At 44.6% G+C, this 27,073-nt stretch overlaps 1 protein-coding gene across 2 annotated transcripts in view; it reads left to right on the top strand.

Annotated features, from left to right (window-relative positions):
• Window positions 1–27,073, top strand: part of Gmd (GDP-mannose 4,6 dehydratase) — a 70,528-nt gene that overhangs the window by 41,691 nt on the left and 1,764 nt on the right. Inside the window, exons 9-11 of one of the 2 annotated variants that reach the window (XM_075877349.1) lie at window positions 13,772–13,868; window positions 15,361–15,429; window positions 24,417–24,489. In XM_075877349.1, coding sequence (XP_075733464.1) covers window positions 13,772–13,868; window positions 15,361–15,429; window positions 24,417–24,489 — 239 coding nt within the window. The remainder of the gene's footprint in view (window positions 1–13,771; window positions 13,869–15,360; window positions 15,430–24,416; window positions 24,490–27,073) is intronic. The other variant, XM_037427489.2, reaches the window with a different exon arrangement.

The following is a 27,073-nucleotide window of genomic DNA, read 5'->3' on the forward strand; positions in this document are numbered from 1 at the left end:
AAATTGCATTGAAAGAATAGAGCCAACCAAAAAAATTTAATTTGGTTTAAATTAACCAAAAGTATGAATTATCGAGGATCTGCTGTAATGCACTACTGTGTTGTGTACCATTGATATGATATATAAGGGCTCCCAATGCACTGGAATTCTGCACTCAAGCACAAGAAATGCAGGCATATTGGCCAAGCTTCATCATTTTGTCTTCAATTCAGTTTTTTAGAGCTTCTGTGGTTAGTATATTGACATCAAGGATTTTAGTATTCTTCAATTTCAATCAGTTCTGACGAAATTCGAAAATGGTTGCCAAAAATTTTGAGTAGACACTAATGATTATTTCATAACGGTCATAAACATTTCCATCTGTGAAGGCTTATAGTTCAGTGCCTGTTCACAGCATCTCTGCAGAGCAGTCTACATTTCAATAAGCAGTCAAAAACTTGATTGATAAGACACGTCTTACTAATTTCCTTAGCACATATTTTTGTTTTTAGATTTGACAGTACTACTTCTGAAATTTCAAATTTGGCAGGCCTATTGGAGTCATGAAAATTTGCTGTGTCTGTGCAAGAGATGGAAAGTGTAAAATTATAAACGCATTCAGAATCAATAAATTTTATTGTAATCTGTACAAAGGTTTCATAGTGATGTTATATAGAAGGAGGTCCTAAAGTCGGACTGCAATGGAACCTCCTTTTCGAAATACACACTATAAAATGTGAAAATTGAAATGACTGAAGTTTAACAGAAATAAATTGAACTAGAAAGACACACAAAGTAGGAAGAACGAGGTGATCAATAACAATACAATGAACAATATTAAACTGACTTGAAAGTTAGACATTGAAAAAATAAAATCCTTTTTTTTTAATTCAGGAATTTTAAAAGTTTTGATTTCTATGGGTACAGAATTACAAACGATGATAGGTGAGAAAAGGACACTCTGCTTGCCATAGTTATTTATTTTGTGAAAGACAAAGTGGCTAATGCCTGCAAATATTGTAGTACTATTATTTGTTAAGTAAGATCAGCATATAATGCCATCTGAAGTTAATTTCTTTGATCAAGAATTCGGTAAGGCTGTACACAAGGTGGTTGTCACTCAGTGGAACAATGCTTTTGTAATAATGCTCTGTGATGTGCAGTGTTTCATTGTTGCTGGGGCTCAAATAAGGCCCACATGGTAGCACCAATAAAACTGGCTGATTCCACGTCAGATCAAACAAAGCATGGATTGTCGACCTCGTTAGTTTCTTTTACGAAATTTTATATATTGTTGCCCTGATCACTGGAAATGAGAGATCCACAATTGGTATTGCTAGAAAACATTTCTTTGTAGCGTAGTAAATCAATGACGAAAAGGTGGAGTGCCATGCTTACCTGCTCTGCTATTTTTTTTTTTTGAATTTGGGGATGAATTACACAAAATATAATAAAGCTATGTACCTCACATTTGGTTAGCTAAGTATATTCATAGTTTCACTTGATCAATTATATTTCGATTCTTGGCATAGCGTATATTTTTTATAAAAACTCTCAAACTTGACCTAAAAACGTTTTTTTACCTAGTCGACTGGTCTTTGTCAAAGAGCATATGACAGAATGGTGAAAATTCTGCATTACTTTCTCAGCATGCTTATTTATAAAGCTGCCAAAGCTTATAATAACACTTTTCAATAAAAATATATAATCATGCTAACATTTTTGATATTTTTTATACTTTGCCTGCTTATTCTCCTGCACATCAGCTTTCACAACCAATAAAACATGTTGCAATATGTGGATTCACTTGCAGTTACAGCCAATTTAATAATGCCCTTGCGCAAGGATAGGCAACGGTAGATCGCACTTTTTGCCTGATAGGTATGAAATGAAAGCCTCTACTTCAGTTTCTTAAATGCCAAGCAGCACTGAAATAGCTGTCGACTGTACTGGACACCGATTTCGTAATGGTTCGGTAATAGGAACAGCCATAAGTCTGGCATTAACGAGCAAGCAAGGGCGCAGTTCGTCGTGTTCCGAGCCTAAGAGAGCATGTTTTTGTGTCCTCAGACGCATAGTTTGCGGTACAGTTGGAGGTAACTTCTACGCATGGGCATTGAATATTTTATCAGCACTTTGCTCGCATAGCAGCCATGCGCTGTAAACATTCCAGATGTAGCAGACATTGTTTGCGCTTTTTGTGTGTCCAAAGTAAATGCATACAAAAACACGTCTACAATACGTACTTGTATATATAAACAAAAGCATCCCGAAGTGTCTGATCTAACTTGGACAATGCAGGATTCCGACGCACGTGCTTGGCGCATAAACATAAACAATCGGCCAAGGTCACAGATTTGCTGTGTATAGCTCAAGTTCCCCGACTGCATTCGGCACCCGCACAAGAAACACTTTGAGGCATCGACGTGGAAGTTGACGTTTGACTGGGTTCTCTCGGTGGGAAGCACCTGAAAACTCTTGTGAAGAAGATGAGAGGGCTCGCTTCCCGCACGTAGGTGACAGTCACTTTAGCTAGAGAAACTGCACTGCATGAATTGATTGATCTGAGTCAATACCATAAAGGTGGGGCTCGAGGAGCCAATTCGAAAGGGAACAAATGCCAAACTCCCATCTCGGATGGGGGCGGCAGAGGACTTGTACTGGCCGTGTGCACAGTCCGCTGTTCCCACTTCATCCGACTCGGATAGTGCTCGTGCGTTTCTCTGCTGCTGTGCGTTTTATTGCGGCAAAATATAGCTTCGAAAAAATTTATTGTGAAGACTACAATTCAGAGCACAAGAAGCTCATTTCAAAGCAGGAAATTTTTGCAGAGTTATGGGCTTATACATCACAGCTTGATGCTGCAGTGCCTCAATGAACTCCATGCATACAACACTAATTTCTAATCATTCAGCACTGTGTTTTAACTGCTAATTTTCAATAGCAAGACATAATTACTCAATACAAAAAGCCAAATTGAAAAGCCATATGCGATCACTAATTTCATACAATCTTCAGACTCAAATGTTGTGCTCAATTTTGTACGAAAGCCTTATTCGACGGGCCCTCTTTACACCAGAATTCGGACTGTGCGCTCTTGCTTGCTCTGTAATCCCAATCCTGCGCTCATGGCGGCTTCCGTGACCAAAGCATTCCAAAATTGGTTTCCTTAGTGTAGTCGACAGCTATTTCGTTCCTGCTTGCCTTTTAAGAAACTGGAGTATAGGCCTGCATTCCACACTTTGCCAGCAGGATGTGCAATCTACCGCTGCCTTTTTTTGCGCAAGGGCATTTTTTGGCGGGTCATAACTGCAAGTGAAACCACATAATGAAACATGTTTTATTTAATGTGAAAGCTGATATGCAGAAGGATAAGTGGGCAAAGTATGAAAATATCAGTAATGCTTTTTTTAATTGTGAGCAGTTTCCTTTGCATGTTCTTTTCTTCAGGTTAGCACAAATATATCTTTTTATTGAAGTGTTAATAATAGTATAAACTTTGGCAGTTAAATAAGTAAGCATGCTGAGAAAGTGATGTGGAATTTTCACAGCTCTGTCATAGGCTCTTTTTGAAATAAAAGCCTTCAATCTAGCCAAAGAAAGGTTTTGGGTCAAATTTGAGAATTTTTATAGAAAAATCTACAGTGAACAAAGGTTTGAAATGTAATTAAACGTAAGTGCTAGTACGTCTATATTTAGTTAAAAAAGTTTGAGGTAAGCAGCTTTGATACATTTTGTGTAATTCATTGCAAATTTGAAAAGAACAGCAGAGCAGGTAAGCGTGGCACTTCACCTCTTTGACATTGTTAATTTAATGGGCCTCGAAAAATTTGTGCAGCAAAATCAATTGTGATCTCTTTTTTCCTTTCATCAGGCAACAATATATAAAATTTTGAAACTTAAGAGGTTGACCAGCCATGCTTTGTTCGATCTTACGTGGAAGCACCCAGTTGAAAGAAAAAATTTATAGGCGATTCCTTCACATGAGTTCAACATCGTAATTCCTATTTAGCCATAGAAGCATTTGTTTTTAGCAAGCAATACAGGCAACCTTTTTGTGTTTTGCGAATTTTCGCATTTTAATCTGCAAGTATGCTGTACCAACTTGCATAGGTCAGTGAACTCACTCGAACTCTGACAAAGCCATGAGTCTGAGTCTGAGTCAGTCCGGTTGAAGAAAATGTTAAGTGTGAGTCCGACTAAGTCCAGCGCGGCAAAATTCGGGTGAGTGCGAGTCCAAGCGAGTCCAAATAGCAAGAAATATTTCTTGAGCGAGTTTTTTTTTTCTGCCGGCCTATTCTTTTCATCGAGTTTGTCGACATGCCAACTTGGCCCGTCTTCATTGCTAACACTGTAACTGCCTTCTCGGAAAGAAATGTTTTTCTGAGAAATACGTATGAATTTCCTGGTGGCTTTGTGCTACTAATTGGTGGTTGTCTATTGTCCCTTTCTTAACCCTTCCACCGCCTAGCGGGATCCCGCAGAACTCATTCGCATTACTTGCGTCTATGTGCTTCAAGTTGTCAGTGAATTCACCTACACGCTGCCAAATGCTAGCTTTCTGATTAGCTCAACTAGTAGAGCAACCATGCTGGAAAAACGTTGGTTCCAAGTTTGATCCCCCGAAACAGGACGAAGTTTTTGGCAACTAAGAAGCAACTCAGGATTTTCTTGTGGCTTCATTCTGAAAACGGGTGGTTGTATATTTTCTCTTTTGCCCCGCTGCGGTGGTCTAATGGCTAAGGTACTCGGCTGCTGACCCGCAGGTCGCAGGATCAAATCCCGGCTGTGGCGGCTGCATTTTCGATGAAGGCAAGAATGCTGTAGGCCTGTGTGCTCAAATTTCGGTGCACGCTAAAGAACCCCAGGGGCAGGTGATCTAAATTTTTGTAGCCCTCCACTATGGCGTCTCAAAATCGCATGGTGGTTTTGGGGCCCACATATCTATCTATATATTCCATTTCATATGATTTGGGCGCACGTTAAAGAACCCCAGGTGGTCGAAATTTCCGGAGCCCTCCACTACGGCGTCTCTCATAATCATATGTGGTTTTGGGACGTTAAACCCCACATATCAATCAATTCCATTTCATATGTATCATATGCAGCAGTCTAACAACATTCATAATATCACATGCAGATACCGTCAATACATACTATAGTATGGCCTAGAACAGTGAATTCTTGTTCATTTGACGATTACTTGTAGTATGTGTAAGGACACAAATGTAACATATCGAAACGTTTTCTACTTGAGGATTCGGTGTCATGAACACACTCACTTTACATAACCGTATAGCCGCTACTATAGCCTTTAAAAAGTAATCCCATCTTGCTCACGAGTTCAACCATACACACCTACAGTGTGGTTATATATGTGAGCTAACACTCGAATACCCAACTAGAATTTCTGAAATGTAGCATCTGCACCTAGTGTCGATGAATCGCAATAAAAGCTTATCTTTTGTTTCTTGTTGTGTGAGCTACACGCACGCTGTCTCATCAGTGTGCATTACCGTACTAAATGCTGACTGTACTTATTCACATAATCCTTCAAGGGGTTGGGCAACATTTTCAGAAAATTTTCAACTATGTGTACATTCAGAATTCTGGCCATTTACTCAATACTTCGCCTGTACTCATTTCATAGTTCCGGTTCATTTATTAGCTATAAAAGCACAATTTCAGTTTCCCACTCGCATTCTCAACTGTACTGCTGACATCACTTGAAGTCAGCCTATGAAAAGTCTGTTGTCTACAAAACTTGTCAACGCAGTGATGTTTGCAGAGCTATATTTGAGATGCTCATAGCATCATACAGTCTCGATTGCATCGCCTCAAAGCCATCGCAAACGTTGTGCGCACTTTGATAAGTCGTGTGGCACTGTCTGATAATGCACATCGTAGGCATAGCATTAACTAAGCCACCTAAAACACCGTGTAAAACACATCCTAATAAAACCAGTGAGAAAAACACTAGAACATTGTGCAAAGTGAGAGATGGCGGCACGTGACTGAACCTGGATGTACTTGAAAGAATTGAGCAGATCACTTGCTGTACTTCCACAGTATACACAGCTCAGATCGCAATTCCTGCAATATTTATTTTTTCACCTAGGTTTCTGTCATTTGGGAGCAAAAGAAAGCTAATGCTCTGTTTATAACTTCTGTTTCGTGGACATTTCACAGACGTCCCATGTTAGTGCCTATGATGGCTGGTACTATGGCATGGTCATTTAGGAGCCTGTCACAGGTCCCGTTAATTAGGGATGCGATCGCCCGGCTAATTCCAAGGGCCGAAGTATCGGCTTCCCGAACTGCACCACGAAAGTGCGGACAATTTAGATGGGGTCATATTTTGCGCGCTAGTGGACGCCGGCTATGGCCCAAAGAACAAGTCAGAGCCGAGAGTTGATAAACGAAACAAAATTATATTCTCAAATATGGCAGATCAAGTAATACACAAATATGCACACTTGACAATAGTTAAATACCATATGTTACCAATCAAACAACGTACCACACAGTATAATCAGCTACACTCGGAACAACGGACACGAACAACAATACGCGCTATAATACAAACACATGCGTCAAGTAACCAAGACACTTGAGGACTAAAGAGTTCAAAAACTTATTCAGTCCAAAGTCCTTGGAACAAAGCGTGAATGTTTCTTTCCTAGGAAAGACTCGCTCAACGTACTGCACTGTTTTCGATCCACTGCCCCCGAAGTTTCTCTTCCAGGAAACCTCGCGTCTTCAATTGGCCGCTCTCCAAGTACCAAACTTCTTCGCCGGTAACACGTCGGCTTCCCACACGCAGCTGCTGCAACGCGTCTTTGCTCGCTGGCGGTAGACACACTCTTCTGCTTGTAGCACAAGTCTTAACCTCTCAGGTGGAAATCCTCTTCATTACCTGCTTTGTCACTGATGACAGAAGCCTTTGCCGACGCGGCGGAATGACCCTACGCACCATAGCGCAAAACTATGGCGGAAACACCCTACGCACACTGGCCTAACTTTCTTCTTCTCCTGATTTCTCTTCTCCGCTGCTCGCTTAAATATTTTTCGCGCTAGATTCCAGAAAATTCGAATCGTTTTATCGTCACGTTAAACAGCCAAGGCTGGGGAAAGGGTGAGACAATTCGGGAGCCGTCTGCGACACGTGACTGAACCCTGCATCACCACTCCCCTTTCCTTCGAGATCTTTCCTGGGCTTGCTCCGCGGCCGATGTGAGGAGGTTGGTCGGCGAAACTACGCTTCTTGGGGGGGGGGGGGGGGGGCGTGCCCGGGGAGTCTTTGGATGTTTGTTTTCTGCTTTAGCGTTGACCTTGAGGCGCCCCTCCAGCGCCTGGCGGCGTGCTCCCTTTCTGAGCGCTTGTTTGTGACACTGCCCCCCACTTTAAGAATATTCTCATAATATTGCCACGTTCCATTTCCCAAGTTTTCGTTATCGTCCCAAAACACCACACGATTCTCAGCGCAAACCGCGCCTGCAGTTTTCCAGAAGGTTCCGGACTGTAGTAGATCATTTCGATAAGATCACGCCCACTGTGCGAACGGTACAGATTGTTCTGGAACCTACGACACTGCCAGCGATAACGCTAGAACATTCGATGGCAAGAGTATAAATGCCGACGTGCTTCGCCACTTGTCAGTAGTTGTTGATCGAAGGCCGACGCTCTGTTCGCCGCTATCAGTCTGAGACTGCTATCTGTGCGAGACTGCTGCTGTAATTGGACTTTCCTTTTACCGGGCACAGGTTCGCCCAAATAAACAGTTAAATCCCAACACGAAGTCTCCTGTCTTCGGCCACGTCACGACCCTGTGACATCTGGTGGAGGTGCTGCTTCGTTCATGTACCGGACGCCCCCGTCAAGCCGTGAACCCAGCCCACGTCACGGAGAAGATACTGACGCCAACCAGGAGCAGCGAACAAGCCGCCGACAGCAAGGGCTACCACCGGAGTACGGGCTTTTGCAAGACAAGGCGCGGAAGACCAAGGCCATGACCGCGACTGCAGCGACAATGACAACCGCAGCGTCCCAGCCCACGATGGTCATGCATCAACCCAGGGAACCACCAATTTTCCATGGGTCATCGTTCGAAGACCCAGTGTCCTGGCTAGAAACATACGACCGTGTGGCCGCCCTCAACCACTGGGACCATGACGAAAAGCTGCGTCGTGTGTTCTTCTATTTGGAAGACACCGCAAGCTCTGCAATTCCTCTTGGGACGCCATTCTTCCGTATGTGACCTTCGCATACAACACGGCGGTGCAGGAGACGACGCAGATATCTCCATACAAATTGGTCTACGGAAGGAGCCCGGCAACGACGCTCGATGCCATGTTACCCAACGTTACCGACGAAGAAAGCCTCGATGTGAGCGAGTACCTTCAACGTGGCGAAGAAGCCCGACAACTTGCGCGTCTCCGTATCAAGAATCAACAGACGATAGGCAGCCACCGTTACAACCTTCGACGACGCTTCGTGGAATACCAGCCCGGTGAACGTGTTTGGGTGTGGACGCCGATACGCCGACGTGGACTAAGTGAAAAGCTTCTGCGACGCTACTTCGGACCGTACAGGGTGGTTCGACGTCTCGGCCCACTTGATTACGAGGTTGTCCCCGACGGCATCACGAACTCTCAACGACGCCGATCGCGACCTGAAGTCGTGCATGTCGCACGCCTCAAGCCGTTTCATGCGCGTTAACAAACTGAAGCAGTGTTTTTTTTGTATTACTGTTTCATCGTAATTTATTCATTGTACTTTCTTGCATTATTATTGTACCTTCATCTTTAGTTAAAGCATCGGGACGATGCCTTTTTTCAGGGGGGGGCAATGCCACGTTCCATTTCCCAAGTTTTCGTTATCGTCCCAAAACACCACGCGATTCTCAGCGCAAACCGCGCCTGCAGTTTTCCAGAAGGTTCCGGACTGTAGTAGATCATTTCGATAAGTTCACGCCCACTGTGCGAACGGTACAGATTGTTCTGGAACCTACGACACTGCCAGCGATAACGCTGGAACATTCGATGGCAAGAGTATAAATGCCGACGTGCTTCGCCACTTGTCAGTAGTTGTTGATCGAAGGCCGACGCTCTGTTCGCCGCTATCAGTCCGAGACTGCTATCTGTGCGAGACTGCTGCTGTAATTGGACTTTCCTTTTACCGGGCACAGGTTCGCCCAAATAAACAGTTAAATCCCAACACGAAGTCTCCTGTCTTCGGCCACATCACGACCCCGTGACAATATTCAAAACCACACAAATGGGCGCGAACAGTCTCCGCACAACAACAGTCCGTAAGACAGCCCATCGCTCATGGCGCGTCATATTCACAGCAGAACGCTCGATACAATGTACATTGTAATCCAATTTCACAACACATGAAATATAACCACAGGTACATGAGTACAACACTCCATCACATATTTCAAACAATACAAATGTACCAGGGTCTGCCTTTACAACACTGGTACAATCTTGTCAACTGCATCACGTCACCACAACAAACCTTTTGACTCGCTCGACATACACTTGTGACACAGTATAACAAAAACACAACACATTGAGGTTCAACACTACCAAACACATTCTGATTCGACCTCAGCACCTATCCTCTGTACTGTGAGCTGCGCTTGCGCCCTTTCTTGCAGTGCTCACTCGGTCTCTTCTTATTTTTCCTCGTTCTGTTTCGGTGAGCTATTCCAATAGACGGTATCTGAGGTGGCGTCTCAGCCGTCGTTGACACTTTTGACACCGTTGACGGGTCATAACGTTCAACCGAGCTTGTCTGGTTATTCACCAGCTTGTTCGCGTCACGACATGGGGCCTGGCTGGCAGACTTCGTCACCTTTTTCTTTTGTTGTTGGTCGGTTGAGGTCGTTTCGCCGCAAGTCCAGCTGCATGGCACATTCTCTTGTTCGACACGATTATCTCCCGATTCACTGTCTTTTGTACTCGTACTTCACCTTGAGTTTGGGTGAAATTTGTCGTGGGAATCTTCTACACTATCTCGCAGTCCCTGTGACGGCGAAGGCTCCTTGTTCGGGTCTTTCACCGAAAATTCTGGATCGTTTGACCCTCATGCCCCGTCGATGTTTCAGATGATGAAGTCATACAGGGGGGGGTCGTCATACATAGGGCAGTAACCTTCCCGCTGAAGTAAGAGGTTTCAACCTCAATCTCTGCTTCGGGAAGTATCTGAACCATGCTGTCAATTAGGCAAACTGGTTTCGTTTTTTCTGTTAATTCACTTTCTCGTACCAAATTTCTCTGCACGATAACAGTCGAGCTACCGGTGCCTCTTAACAGTGTAACCTCCTTGCCCGCAACTTTTCCAGGCAGCGTTGGCATTCCCTTCATAACACCGGTTGGCCATTTTGTCATTACAGCTCCCACAATAGGAAGTTTCTTCCCATTTTTTAACTCCACAAATTCGTCGGTGACGTCGTCATCATCGGCTTTTGTTGCCGCCTGCACACAGGGTACTTGGCGAGTTTGACTTGCTCCGTTACGACATGCGTCTGCCATGTGCCCGGTCTGACCACATTTGAAACATTTGACAACTGTAGGTCTCAAAAAGTTAATTCGACAGGTGTTAGCGCAATGACCGACTCGGTTGCACAGAAAACATCGTGGAACACTCTCCGGTGCATGCTCCTCTTGTTCGGGTGCCGATTTCTTCGAATCTTCGGAACATTTCTTCTCAACCTTGGCCAGATTTGTACCACCTTGTGCTTCCAAGAATTGGTCGGCCAATTCAAGCATGTCTTCAAGGGACTTAGCTCTTCTCTTTCAAGTACAGCGACAGGCTTGGCTGGCAATTGGTAAGAAATTGCTCTCTAATAAGGAGCTCTCTGAGCTCATCATACTCCTGTGCTGTGCCTGAAAGTTCGATCCATCTGTCAAAATAATGCTTAAGTCAGGTGGCGTACTGCATAGCCGTCTCATCATCAGCTGATTTTCCCATTCGAAATCTGTCCCGGAAGCCTTCCACAGTAAATTAAATCGCTTCAGTAAAGCAGCTTTCACCTTTGCATAGTTGACTGCATCGGTTGGCCTCGGCCTACCATACACACTGAGGGCTTCGCCACTCAAGCAAGTACTCAAAGCAGTTGCCCATTGATTTTCCGACCAATTCTGGCTCCTTGCAATCGTCTCAAATCTGTGAAGGTACGCGTCAAGGTTGTCCTTCCTTTCATCAAACGCTATGAGCAACTTGCTTGGGTTCAAGCGGAAGCCATGATCTTCCCGTTCACTGCTTTCAACTCTAGCTTGGACGGGAGTTTTCCTTCGCTGTTGCAAACGCAGCTGCTCGAGTTCCATCTTGTGCTGCAGCTGCCGTTCCCTGTCAGCCATCGCCACCTCTCTTTCTTCTTTCAGCTGTTGCTCCTTTGCCTCTTTCTTCTTTCGCCCTCTCAGCTGCCAGCTTTTCTCTCTGCAGCTCTAACTTCTCTTGCTGCTCTCTTTCTTCTTTCAGCTGTCGCTCCTTTGCCTCTCTTTCTTCTTTCACCCTCTCAGCTGCCAGTCTTTCTCTCTCCAGCTCCAATTTCAATTGCTGCTCTCGTTCTTTCTTGGCCCTCTCAGCTGCCAACCTCTCTCCCTCTACCGCGTCATTCTCCTTCTGGCTCACCCACTTCTGTAATTCGGTGCCAGAAACACTCATCTTCTCACTAAGAGCTACCAACTTCTCCAGATCTATGGTGCTTTTGAAATAAAATTCTAGCTGCGTGCACAAGATATCTGCCAACTCACTCTATCGAAACACTGTCTGCACACTCATTGACGGGAATACTGAGCAGCACACAAAAATTGTTCCGATAGCACTATCAACGACTCAAGACTTTTTCTCACTACTTTGGACACACTGTGCACCAAAAGGTCCTGTCGCGGATGCCAGATTGTCACAGGTCCCATTAATTAGGGAGGCGATCGCCTGGCTAATTCCAAGGGCCGAAGTATCGGCTCCCCAAACTGCACCACGAAAGCACGGACAATTTAGATGTGGTCCTATCTGGCGCGTCAGCGGACACGGGCTGTGGCCCAAAGAACGAGTCAGAGCCGAGATTTGATAAACGAAACAAAATAATATTCTCAAATATGGCAGATCAAATGATACACAAATATGCAGACTCGACAATAGTTGAATACAATATGCCACCAATCACACAATGTACCACACAGAACAATCGGCTACACTTGAAACAACGGACACGAACAACAATACGCGTTACAATACAAACACATGCGTGATGTAACCAAGACACTTGAGGACTAAAGAGTTCGAAAACTTATTCAGTCCAAAGTCCTTGGAACAAAGCGTGAATGTTTCTTTCCTAGGAAAGACTTCCTAGGGCCCCTCCGGTGCCCGGCACTGTAACCGCCACCAGAACTCGGCAGCGTGCTCCCTTACTGAGTGCTCGTTTAGGACAGAGCCCAAGAAAACTGCGATTTTTAATGGGCATCATTCATTATTGACTGTATATTACCCCAAGCTGGTTTGGAATCGGCATGTCTTATCCTCATTGAAATAGGAAAAATTATTACTGGGTAGCTTCGTTTTCGTTTCACAACCCCTTTAAATATCGTAGCCTAACATTGTGCTTGTCAACAGTGTCGGTAGACGTTGATTCCCAAATGATCTGCTAATTGCATTGACTTCTTGTGGAATTCGTTTAAGAGATAGTTCTCTTTTTAGACGCGAAGCAGCTTAGGGTCGAACTCAATTGGTGTGCAGCGAGACCACCCTTGCTGCGCGTCCGCTCCCCTTATCTCTCCTCTCATAATCTGATGCAGGGAGCATCTGCTAACCTATGCTTGCTCCCTCTTCAATCTCCTCTAGGCATCCATCCTCGTGGCATTTACACCCCCATTGTGCATGCATGTTCCTTCCCCCCCTTCTCTCTTCTCCTACACTCTGCCCCTCTCTAGCCTCACCATGTTGATGCAGGCAGAGTCTGCTAGTGATTTTCTTGATTGAGAAAAAAGACTGCTCACACTGCGCAACTCTTCGCTGGCCACCCTATATAAATAAGCCTGGATCTTGACCTTCAAGGTAGTGCCGGTGAGAGCTTTTTCCTGTGCGTTGTTGAACAATGAAAATTTGAAGCGTGCATGTTAGCTAAAAGGGGACTGCAGGTCTCTGTGTCCAGTCAGTCTTCTGTCTCTCATTGCCCAGTAGCAGCGATTGGCATGTTCCAGTTGGAAACACATCCATGGCTTCAAGCTTTGCGCCTCCCCAGGTTTCTCTCCTGCGCAACGCCGCAATGAGCTCCAGCGTCAACGCAGCCGCCAGTGTAAGCGTTAGTGCCGACTGATTCGCGTCTACACATGGTTCTCTTTAGCGGGAGATGGTATAATTTTTTTGCTTAATTTATGTCGCAGGGAGTGTTGGTGCCACAAAAAAGAGAAAAACCAATGACGCTTCGAAATGGCTCAGCAAGTCAAACGGTGGCATGTGAGGAAACTAGGTAGACAGGTGGAAATCCTAGAGAGCTTGACACAAAAAAAGTTCATGACTGAATTGAGCAGTAATATGTTACACCTAGCGAGATTCACTTGATCTAGGTAGTTCTAGCACTGTGCAGGCCGAAAGCTAAAGAGTGAGGCCTGCTCTTCTCGCAATGACTGCTGTGGTGTATACTGTACCCATGAGCGCTTGGGCACCCGTTGGTGGCACTTGTAGGCCTTAAAAAGGTCTATTGTATGTGTTCCCTTTCAATGTTCTCCATTACTTCAATTACCCAGTGTCATAGGAATAATCTAGTGATCTCTCTTCATAGGTGGGAAGGGTCAGGCCTGGATGAAGTTGGAAAAGAAAAGGAAAGTGGTGCTGTTAGAATAAAGGTCAACCCAAAGTATTTTCGCCCTGCAGAAGTGGTAAGTCAATTAGGTTTCTTTTTTTTAATGTGCAGCATATGTGTGCAGTCAACATTGCCTGAATCTATAGTGTGCACTGTAAGATTTTCGAACATGGTCATATAGTTAAGCTAAGGCTTTAAACACACTTATCAATACTTTGCTTTCAATCAGTTGAAATAACTTGCAGGGTTAATCTATGTTTATGCCTCAATATTGGGGCTAGGCAAAAGTCCATTAAAAAGACATCTGTTGCTTGTTTTAAATCTTCTTAGTACCACTTCAGAAAGAATGTCAAGTGCTCAATATTTCTAGAGCCCTCCACTACATCTCTTGTAATAATGTGGTGGTTTCGTGATATGGGACATAAAATTACAACAATTATTTGAACCATTCTAGAGATGTAAAACAGAATCAATGATTACCATGTGGAAGTTGAATGAACATTTATGAATCTTCTTATAAATAGCATAAATACAGACGTAAACAGGAAGTGGCTGATCATGTCATTGTTTATAATTACATTGCTTTGTTATTGCAATCCTTGTCTACTATTTTCAAGTGTGGTGTAGATGGAAATGTACGTTTTGGTATTCAAGTTTAGCCGCTTACAAAAAACATTTTTATAATCTACTAGTGCACTTCTCTGCACTACACATTTGTCCAACTAATGGCAGTGCCTGGTGTATTTCAAGAGCAGACAAGGCTTTAGTTTCACTTGCTGGAGCTTGTCTATTATGCATGTTTACATCAAGAGGGCTGAGTCTACATTTCTTGTGTAAGAGTGCATGCGAACTGCACACGAACTTGCTGTTCGCAAAAGTGACTAGCTGTCACTTGTTGGTAAAACTCCATCACAGGAAAGCTAGCTTTACAATTTTTAAAAGGCCCTATTGCAGTAAATCTGGAAACATAACCATTGCATTGCAGTTTTGGTATTGCTCAAATATGAACTTCTGCTGATATTACATGTGCATAGTAGAGTGTATAACATATGCAATAGCAGTTTTGATGGTACATGTGGGTACAACAGAATCTATATAAAGCTGAAATATATGTGTGATAGATTGAATAAGTTGGCACATAAGCACCATTGTGCTACTGAAAACTGTGGACGCTAATTCAGCACTATTTTTTTCGTTCATCCCAACGTGGGAGCGGCCCGCTTCGGGCTGGGACACTAGCACAACCTATTGGACCTGAATAAAGTTCTTTCATTCATACGTCCATCAGTGGGCACTTTTGCATCATCCCTACGTTAAACTGTAGTGACAGATTTTTGTGTCGTCAGAACCTTTAAAATGGTGTGTACAAAAAAAATTTCAAACATGCCTTGAAGCTGACATCCTTGCTAGAGTGTTCTACATCTAATTATCTAAGCTTGCTAAGGATTTTACGGTAATACAAATATGGCTGAAAATTGGGAAATTGGGAAGTTCCTAAACCGCATCATCTCCCATTTAACAACTTATCAATATATTGCAATGTGTACTATGTTTGTATTGTTTTATAGGACTTCTTGCTTGGAGATGCCAGCAAGGCCAAAGAGAAACTTGGTTGGGAAAGGAGGATCTCATTTCAGGTATGTTCTGTTGCTAAGCTCTGGTGACTTCTTTTTTCCTAGAGTGTTCTTTTGGTGCAACCTTTGTGATATAAGCGACGTTGGTGGCCAGCCAAGCTTGTTGCAGCATTTATGGCTTCAAAATATGTTTACTCGTTTTTTGTAAATTGTACAACATACACATTTGAATTTATAGAAGTGATTCAAAATCTCAGCGTTATTTGTTCTTGCTTTGCTGATCATCAGTACTAACACATGGAAGTCTGCCTTTGCAAGATTAAACTAGAATGAGCTAATGCTATTCACCTCGATGCAAAGTGTTTTTTTTTGCAAATTCTATATCAGCATTCAGCTTGGCAAGCTTGTTTCTGCATCTGCAAAGATGTTCAGGAACACAAACACCTATGATCTGACAGTGCTAGTAGAATCTAGTGGTGCCCAAGCAGTATATATAGCTGTTACGGTTTAGTGACAGCTCAGGGAAGTGATAAATTACATTTATTTACCTTCAGAGTGCTCTGTCTTGTGGACAGTTTGAAGTGTGCATTTATTGTCATATTTTCACTCCCTGACATGCAAAAGAGAAATCCATACTTTCACCAGAAATGTGAGGCACTGATAGCAGTAACAATGCATTAAAACATACAGGGTAAGTGTAGTATCGTGCGGCGGATGTGCCGCACAGAGAACACAGGGCACGGCGCTGAAGCGCCGGCCAAGACAAGGTACACAGCAGCCGGTAGCCAAGCAGGAACTCTGTTTATGTACACAAGCATGCTACTATATACATATGTACAATGCCCCCTGGGGACCAGAGAACCGGTTCCCAAACCGGAACAGAAACCCAGACACCGCATCATCCCCCTTGAAATAAATATGATGTGGTGTCCTCCACGCAGCCAATGCACAATAAAGAAATTGAACAACACAGCATGAAGAATTACATAGAAAACACACGAAAATACAAAGGTAATGCATACTTGAGAAGAAATAACAAGCACACACAGCACGTAGCAGAACAAATGATGAATTGAAAATGTGTAGCATGCAGACCAACAATACAACCGCAAGGTACAATGCCAAGTAACAACCACATCATCCCCTCCCCTGAGAGAGGATGTCTGCATAGTCACTGTCGTGTTTGAGTCTATGACTTCGACGCCTGTAGCGGTGCCATTTTAACGACAGGCACTGTCGCCACCCACAGCAGTCCGGTGCTATGTAGAAATCTGCCCATGTGCTGTCCTTTCAGTGTACTTCTGGCACAGTAGGGGCCGGAAGAGGCATGAAGTGATGCTCTGACGGGACATGCCTCGGTGCCACCGATGCAGGTGCCGTGCACAAAACAGGAACTGGCTCGGCCGGCACAAGCGCGACTGGTGGTAGCACCTCCGCAGCACACAGAACAGGGACCGCTTCCTGAATCTCGGCTGGCACGCTTGATGAATGCACCTCCGGCAAATCAAGAACAGACACAGCAGCCCGGAGGCCACCACAAGCTGAAAGAAACACAGCCGGGGCGAAAGCTGCAGCAGGCACAACTGACGTATAGTTAGCTAGGACGCAAGCAGGTAGAGTCCGGGTATGCTCAACCGCAGGAAACACGACAGGAGTAGGCACATCAGAAGCAGGCACATTAGGAGCACGGCCAGCTGTGACACCGACAGATGCAGTACAAGCGAACACGCTCTCAGTCTGGGCCAGAATCGTCGTAGTTCGTGAAATCGATGTATGGCCTGGTAAAATTTGCAAGATTTTCGCAGAACTCGGAGGGGCCAGTGGCACATCAGGGTTGGAAGCCTAACGTTGTAGCGGTATGGGTCGACGAAGACGAGCGCTATGGCGTTCATGCTCGCGTCGCGTTATCGAGTCAACCTGCAGAGCAGCCAGCTGCTGCGATGCGCGGTCGACGAACTCCTCTTCCTTGGCATGTGCCAATGCTGCCTGGACTGTGAAAGCGTTCCTTATCTGAAAGAATGACCTAAGTAGGTCAGGGTCATGCAGGCTGTGCAGAATCTGGTCCTGTACCGTTTTCTCTACTTCGATGCTGAAATTGCAGTTGTTGGCCAACTACCACAGCACTAGAATGAATTAGACGGGAGTCTCGTCCGGTTCTTGAACTCTTCGCTGGAATCGGGCCCGTACGCAGAAAGTGTCTGCAGGCGGGGTAAAGCATGCGTCCAGAACGGCTAAGGCCTGCTGGCACGCGTCGCATGATGCACCATCTCCTGAAGGCTGGACACCGTCAAGCAGCATCTGCTCGTCAGCAGCCTTGTAGTAAGCCTGTGATCCCTCCACTTCAAGCACGTTGAGGAGCAACACCTTCTTCGTGTCTGGCGTAGCGTCCGGGGCTGCCGCATCAACGTCCACTTGCACGACGCGACGCCAAGTATTCCACGGAATCGGAGGAACGCCAGGGCATTGCAGGAACGGAGGTGGTGGAATAGCGGGGAACATGCTTATTTTGGCAGTATAGACGCGGAGCAATGCAGGTATGGTCTCGGTGTGTCACAAGCAGGTAATCTTCAGGAAATGCCGCATCGGTGTGGTAGCTTGCACAGGTGCTGAGTTGACAGCATGAGGAAGAAGGCTCGATACCCACCTTATTGCATGATGCTCATGGATTGCAGATCCTCATCGCCAAAATGTAGAATCGCGAGGTGGCGCGCCGCACTGAGAACACAGGGCACGGCGCTGATGCGCCGGCCGACACGGGGTACGCAGCAGCCGGTAGCCAAGCAGGAACTCCGTTTATGTACACAAGCATGTTACTATATGCATATGTACAACGCCCCTGGGGCTCAGAGAACCGGTTTCGAAACTTGAATGGAAACCGAGAGAAAGCCGGAAAGAAACTTGGCTTGCGAGGCCTAGATGACAATGGTGCGCATCAAAATCTTAAGCCGTATCTTGAGCCGAAGCTTACAACGCCCAGGGATCGGTCCGCAGATGACGGTCCAACGCTTCTCATGAAGCTATGGACACAACTGCCAGTCAAACGGCGCCTGCAGTGCCCAAGGAGCAGCGAGTTTCTCTCGACCGCTCCAAAAAAGACAAATTTCAGGGCCTCCAAAAAGCCCTGTAAAATAAGTTTCGTTTTCCATAACCTGAAAGGTTATGGTACCATTCTGTTTTGACTTTATCATCACGCACGTGTCACCAAGGTTTTATCGCCAACAAATCAATTCGTACTCCTCTTTTCCGCTCAAGTTCTCTGCCCAAAATGGCTTTTCTTCTCCATTGGAACTGTAGAGGACTCATTCACAACATAGGTGACATAAAAGATTTGCTAAGTAGTCTCTCTCCAATGGCTATGTGCTTACAGGAGACCAATCTGGGAGAAAAACACACAAACTTCTTCAGAGGTTTTACCGTAGTACGGCGCGATCGCGTCCACGCTAGCCGGTTGTCTGGCGGCATGGCTATTGTCGCCAAAGTGGTATTGCAGTGAGAGAGATCACCATCAACAGTCACATCGAGGCTGTGGCCGTCACCATTTTAGCTCACAATCACCATATGTTCCATTTATATCCCCCCACACACGCATTTTTCAACTAAAGATATAGAGCATATTTTGGACCAACTGCCTGAACCGTTTGTTATTGCAGGGGATTTTAACGCGCACGGAATGCTTTGGGGAAGCAGTACAACTGACACCAGAGGACAAACTCTCGAAGATTTTATTCTGAACAATGACGTATGTCTTTTAAACACTGGTAGCGTCACCTACTGCTCCCCAAGCACAGGAGCTACAAGCTGCTTAGATCTAGCGCTGTGCTCACCGTCGCTCTTTTGGGACATAAAGTGGAGCGTGATAGATAATGTTCACGGCAGTGACCATATGCCTGCTCTCATAAAATTAACACAAACCCTCCCCACCACTCAATCCCGACCACCGCGTTGGAAACTACATCTGGCAGACTGGCCACTGTTCACTGAAAAAGCTGCCCTAGAAAAAGAGATGCTTGAAGGCCTAAACATAGAGGAAATGAACAAGACAGTCACCGCCTGCATACTTGCTGCAGCCATACAAACTATACCACAATCCTTCGGCATTATAAAGAAAAAACTTATACCTTGGTGGACAAAAGAGTGCACACAAACTAAAAAAATGCAACACAAGGAGTGGGGCATTTTTCGTAAATATCTTACAGGAGAGAACCGCCTAGCATTTAAAAAGGCGAGAGCAAAGGCAAGATTTATTTGCAGGCAGGCTGAAAAACTCTCGTGGAAAAAGTACATTTCATCCATTAACAGTTCCATCACATCTAAAAGAATGTGGGATCAGGTGCACAAGTTGAACGGCAACTACAGTTCATATACCATCCCCATTCTCTCAACCCCTGGCATCCAGACAACTTTAGGCGAACAGGCAGACCTATTAGTGCAGCACTTTTGCGCTATTTCGAGCTCAGCAAACTATTCGGCAGCTTTCCTAAAACATAAACAATCTACAGAAAAACAAAAGCTTCCTATTACAGGTTATCACAACAGATCATACAAAAATTAAGAGTGCTTTCTCAAGGTAAAAAAACAGCACCTGGCCCAGACAAAATACATTACCAAATGCTAGCCCATTTGTCCCAGGCAGCGGTGAAGGCATTGCTGCACTTCTTTAACGCTATTTGGATCACTGGCAGAATGCCAACAGAGTGGAAAAAAGCCATTATAATTCCATTTCTCAAAGCCGGAAAAAACCCTACATTACCAACAAGCTACAGGCTCATAGCACTCACAAGTTGTATGGGAAATCCTACGAAAGCGTTATTAATATTAGGCTAACATACATCCTAGAAACCGATAACTTGATAGATGTCCACCAATATGGTTACAAGAAAGGATGTTCCACCACCGATCACCTCGTTCGCCTTGAGCATACTGTACGAGAAGCTTTCCTGTACAAGCAGCACTGCTTAGCAGTATTTTTCGATCTTGAAAAGGCATATGACACAACGTGGAAGTACGGTATCATACGAGACCTGGCAGATCTTGGAATTCGCGGAAGGATGCTCAACTGCTTGTCCGACTTCCTATCGAACCGAACTTTTCAGGTTCGTTTGGGTACCACACTTTCAGAAACTTTTACTGAAGAGAACGGTGTGCCTCAGGGCTGTGTCCTAAGGACAACTCTCTTTGTCGTCAAAATGAACTCTGTGAACCAGGTCATACCATCTACTCTTATGCACTCACTATATGTGGATGGTCTCCAAATAGCGTGCCGGTCATCTAACATGGCGACGTGTGAGCGACACATTCGAATAGCACTAAACAAGCTAACACAATGGACTAACAAAAACTGCTTCCGGTTTTCTGAGGAAAAGACGGTTGCTGTAGCATTCTCCCAGAAACGAGGCTTACAACCAGACCCCGTACTCAAAATAAACGATAAAACAAGAACAGAAGTTTCTGGGGGTCGTATTTGATAAGAAGCTCAATTTTCTTCCACACATTAATAATCTGAAGGTGAAATCCAACAACGCCCTTAATGTCCTCAAAGTCTTGTCCCGAAAGCACTGGGGTTCCGACCGTAAGTGCCTCCTGCTCATCTACCGCTCTTTAGTATGCAGCAAATTAGACTACGGTAGTATAATCTACGGTTCAGCAACAGACTCGTACCTTAAGCGCCTAGACCCTGTCCATAACAAAGGGTTACGCCTCGCAACAGGTGCCTATCGAACCTCACCTATTTCGAGCTTATACGCCGAAAGTAACGAACCATCCTTGGAATATAGGAGAACGAAACTAATGCTCACATATGTCCTTAGAGTTCGTTCTTCACCAGATCATATATGCCACAGTATCGTCACACGCTGTGACCTACGACAACACTACGCCAACAAACCAAATGTAATTAAGCCACTAATACTAAGATTTGAAGAAGAATTTTACGCCTAAATATTCCTAACGAAGCACTCTCCATCGTCAGAAAGCCACCCAGTTTGGCCCCATGGAGTGATTTCTCCAAGTTCTTGGATTTTTCACTCACACATATAAAAAAACAAAACACCCCACGTGAACATATACTACAAGAATTCCTTACATTACAACAAATGTACAACACTTACGAAGAATTTTATACTGATGGTTGGAAGACATCTGCTTATGTCGGAAGCAGCATGGTAGGAGCAACACACGAGCAAATAACTAGACTACCGCAGTTCGTATCCATCTACACCGCTGAGTGCTATACGGTATGGATGGCAGTACGGTACATTATAAGCTCAAAACATAAAAAAGCTGCAATATTTACAGACTCGTTAAGCACGCTGAAAAGTGAATTATAAATCTCAGTATGAGCCATTCATAGGCGATATTTTAAACATATTATCCCACACACCTGATGACCACACCATACGCCTCTGTTGGGTCCCGAGTTATGTCGGGATCCCAGGCAATGAAAGGACAGACCAACTAGATGCAACAGCAAATGAGATGCGCGAGTCAAAAACCAACATACCTGCCAGAGATGGGATTCAAGCTGTTCGCCGGGCCACTACCTTTTACTGGCAGCAGGAATGGAAATCACAACAAAACAACAAACTTCACCTAATTAAACCTGTTCTTGGTGAATGGAAGACCTGTCTTCATCAAGCACGTTTTATCGAAGTAGTTATATGTCGACTACGAATAGGTCATACACACATCACACATAACTATCTATTTATTGGCAGGCGAAGAAGCCCCAACATACGATAAGTGTCAGGAGCAACTAACTGTAATGCACATTTTAATAGCTTGCCCACATATGGAAACATTAAGAGAAAAACATTTCTGTATGTTTTACAGGTTAAATATTCCCTTTCATTCAATGCTACTCTTGGGCGATGACGCCCTAATACCCATAGCTGATGTGATCAGCTTTTTAAATGAAGCACAACTTCTGAACAAGGTCTAACTACACTATACTATGCTACCGCTAGACATAGCAAAACTTGACTGATGTGACTCGTAGCACAGCCTCTTCGGAGAGGCATCTGCAGCTGGAATTTACAACGAGGCACTTGCCTCCCGGCCCTTATGGTTAAGGACACGGGTATGGCATTAGTACTATGTAAAAGCCGTTACGGTATAACCTCATGTACAAACCATACACATTGACCACCCCGAGCATCACACACATAATCTTAGAAGAGATATATATTTCACGCGTTTACGGAGCCAATCCTTTTAGGCCTTTATACAGCCACGCTTCACCGCTCATCATATCCCATATGTCATCGCCGTCAAGACATTTCAGAGTCATTGTCATAGCCCTGTCCTCTGCAAGTATTCTCACCATGAGTCTGGCGCAGCATAGCCTTAGTTGCTCTTGCGCTACAAAACCCAACATAACTAACAAATTGACTTCAGTAGAGAAAAGTTCACCTTTGGACTAACGCTTCAAGAAGAGTTCAGCTGGCGTCTTTGCTATAACTGAATTTAGGGTGTTTCCGTATGACAGAAAGAAGTGACAGAGATGCTCTTGTATAGCACTTATCAAACCTGCAGCGTCGTCAGCCAGTACTTGCTTCAGAAGTGCTGTCTTGGTTGTTCTAAAAAGCTTTTCTGCAGCTCCATTGGATGCTGCGTGGTATGGAGGTGTCTTTATATGCTTAGTAATTCCGCGTTGTTGCAGGAACTGTTCAAACTCATCTGAGGTAAACTTGGACCATTATTCGGCTCCAATTGCTCTGGCTAGCCATATGCTGAAAAGAGGTTGCTTAAACACTGCATCATTTTTGCCCTAGTTGTCACAGGCAGGCAGAACACCTCAATTCGTTTTGAGTAGGCGTCATTCAGCACCAGCAGATTAAGGCCATTTCTTATGGTGTAGTCGACATGGATGCATTACCCAACTCTTGTAGGATAGAGCCAGGGTTGCAATGGACCGGTGGTGTTGGCTGGGAGCATGCTTTGATTTGATAACTGTTACAGTTTTGTACGGTATCTTTGATGTCCTTGTCTAGGGAAGGCCACCAATTATAGGATCGAGCTAGCATCTTCATCCGTGTCATATTCAGGTGTTCCTCATGCAGTAGAGACAGATCATCAGGTCGCAAGTACTTGGGCACAATGACTCGTTTATCCCACATAGGGAAGTCCTGTTCAATCGACAGTTCATCTCTGTGTCGCCAAAATGATTGCATTTCACTCAGGTACTTGGTTGGTTATCCTGTGAGCATATATTTGACAACCGCACTTAAAACAAGGTCCCTCTCTCTTGGCTTCTTTTGCAACCTGTGCCACAGTCAGTGGTGAGGCATCGAAAACAGCCAAGCACTCAGGTACGTCATCACGCGTTTCCACTGACAATGGCAATCTTGATAAGGCATCAGCTACTTGCATGTTAATTTCCGCTTCTGCATTAAGATTGTATTGGTATGCGATGAGCGTCATCACCCAGCATTGAATTCTTGCTGCTACAAGTGATGATATTGGTTTATTATGTCTGAGCAATGCTAAAAGAGGCTGATGATCCGTGTAGAAGGTTGAAGTGCCCGTCATTCTGATACGTAGCAATGAAAATGTTGCAAGCGGAAAATGACTGTAAGAGCTTCCTTTTCCCTTTGTACATAATCGTGTTCACACCTTGTCAAGGTACGCCCCGCCGCGATGGTCTTGTGGCTAAGGTCCTGGCAGCGGCGGCTGCATTTCCAATGGAGGTAGAAATGTTGTAGGCCTGTGTGCTCAGATTTGGGTGCACGTTAAAGAACCCCAGGTGGTAGAAATTTCCGGAGCCCTCCACTATGGCGTCTCTCATAATTATATGGTGGTTTTGGGACGTTAAACCCCACATATCAATTAATTCTTGTCAAGGCACGGTAGGCAAATGCTGTTGGTCTCTCTCTGCCATCGCGCATTTCGGGAAAAATCACTGCTGCGAGACCTAGGCTGAAGAGTCATAGCCGAGCCTCAATGGCTTCCTGACGTCGTAACATGCAAGGATTTCACTGTCGCAGATCAGTCTTCGTAGCTTCAAATGCCTGCTTGCATTCTTTTGTCCAGCACCACTAATGTTCCTTCAACAGCTTGTACAGAGACACAGCCACCGTGGCCAAGTCCGCCGAAAAAAAACTTCCCATGGAAATTCAGAAGTTCCAGGTAAATACTTGATTCTGTAACGTTCGTCGGTTTAGGAGCATCTTGAATTACCTTGATCTTGGCCGATGTCAAGTAGATTCCCTCTGCTGAGACCTTGTGTCCCAAATAAATGACCGGTTCGCGAAAAAATTTGCATTTTGCTGCTTAAAGGGTGAAGTTGATGTGACTAAGCTGCTGAAAATCTTTGTCTACTATGCTGTAACAATAATCTGTGCTGCTTCCAGTGACAATGACATCGTATATGCAGCAGCCCATCTAAGGGATGCCTTCTAGCACCGTATCCATCATTGCTTGAAATATAGCCGGTGCACTTGCAAGTCAAAATGGTAGCCGAAATGGTAGAGAAAGCTGGTAGGAATCTGCTTTCAGCACATGATTTATGGTTACCTTACAGTCTCCGCAGAACCTTATCCTGCCTCCCTGCTTAGGAACTACGACAATACGTGTGACCAAATCACTCTGAATAACTCTCTTTTAGAGTCCATTTTCATCCAACCTTTGCAATTCAGCAGTGACTTCTTCCTTGAGAGCAAATGTAACTGGTCATGCCTGGCAGTACGCTGGCCTACTGTTCGCTTTTATGGAAGTTTTTTGCTTCAAGGTTCCTTGCTACTCCTGGTGCGCTATGGAATACTTCAGGAAATCTCTCTTCTCTAATCACGTATGCGGTTTTGCAGTCAAGCTGCAATTTCTTATCTAATCGCGGCCAAGAAGCAGTGGCAGGCCCTTTGTCTGATCCTCTACCACATAGAATGGCATAGTCTCGCTGCATCCGTTATATTCTACCCAACATCTGCCTTTTCATTTAATCTTAATGGTTCTCCTGTATTGTCCTGAGGGAAGCTGTTGAACGATTGAATTTGATCTGCCTGGGAATCCCCTTGAAAATGCTTTCGGGCGTAACAGTAACTGCTGCGCCAGTGTCCAAGAGCATTGGTATGGGCGTTCCTTCTATATTTATGATTACCTTGTAGCCCCGTTTGCCTCCTGATTTGCATATGACATGATAAATCAGACTCCTCAGACTCTTCGTCTGAATCTCCAATGTAGTTTACCATACCTTTATTCGCTTGGCACATTATTTGGAAATGCCTGGTCCTTGCACATGCTCGGCACCTCGCGTATTGGTACCAACATCTAGCTATAACATGGCTTTTTCCCCAACGACGACAGACTGTTTTTCTCTTTGCTGAGCAATCTTTCTCGTCACTTGATGCATGGTCTTTCTCTTTAAAACTTCAACGCACTGCATTACCTTTCAAAGGTCTCGCCCCTTCTACGTGTATTTCTTTGGTTTGGCAGTCAGCCGATTTATTCTCGATTGCGATTTTGCATGCGCGTTTAAATGTTGACCATACTGTTGCAAAAAGAACCCTCTTACGTCTTTGCATCGCATAACCCTGCTACCAGGCGATCTCTCAGAGCATCATTAACCCTTTAATGCCTGAATTTTGAGACTGCTGAACAAAATTTTTTCATTTTCTAGCCTCAAATAGCAAACTTTCAATGATTGCACAGTTAAATTGTACAAGATGTACCTTGAATGCATACTTTTATGTGTGTTGTCAATTCCCTATATGCCAGAAAAGTGAGGACCTTCGAACAAAAGACTTACTTCAAAACTGCGAAACATGTCCTTTGCCACCTCTTCGGTGTTTGTGCACCAAATAAACAAAATTATTTAAGATAGAACTTGTGTCTCCACGCCAGAAAGAACAAAGAAGTGAGCTGTTTCATGTGCTTCGCACTCTCTGTCATCAGCCACAAAAAATTGGTTCTAACATAAAATACCTCAAACAAGACGGTGCTAGATTTTTCATGCTAAAAGCTACATTCCCCGGGAGTACTTGAGAGCTCGCATTAAAGGCGGCGCATTTTGCGACTTGCTTGCTCGAAGTTTTTCGGTATGTCACGAATATTTGACACTCAGCAGAAAAGGGTTAATAAAATCTTTAAACTCGCACTACCTGGTCAAATGCTTGAGTTTCTTCAAAAAAACTTTGATGCTTTCACCTTCTTGCTGAATTCGCCTGTTAAACTTGCAGCGTTCAGCTATGACTGAGAATGATGGGCTGAAGTGGTGTTCTAACAACATCGGCACTTGGTCGAAAGTTTTGTCTGTGGGTTTGTCGGTAACCAAAATGTTCTTTAACTCCTCGTATGTTTGAGCGCCCACCACATTGAGGAAAAGCTTCAGCTTTCTCGCAGCCAGTAACATGGACAAAGTTTTCGAACCTGTCAAAGTACGATTTTATGTTATCTATCCTTGGATCAAACTCAGAGGTGCTCTCTTAATGACTAGAGACATGGGGTGTATCCATTGTAAAGAAGCAGTCCGCTTATGTTTTCTGGCGACCACTCTGTGCTTGGCCTCGTTCATGCTTTCGTTCTAGTCCGCGTTCAGAGTCGTACACCGTGTCCCACTGACAGTCGCGCCGAGATGCTGCTGCGGCTGATCCCATCCTTCATTGCCAGATATTCTATCCAGCCAGGGCATGCATTCCAGGGCATGCATTGAAGCATGCATATGGTTCGAACTAACCAGACGGAGGTGTCTGAGAAGGCTTCGTGCTGATGTAGTAAA

This window comes from Rhipicephalus microplus, chromosome X (assembly GCF_043290135.1).
Source record: "Rhipicephalus microplus isolate Deutch F79 chromosome X, USDA_Rmic, whole genome shotgun sequence".
Lineage (NCBI taxonomy): Eukaryota > Metazoa > Arthropoda > Arachnida > Ixodida > Ixodidae > Rhipicephalus > Rhipicephalus microplus.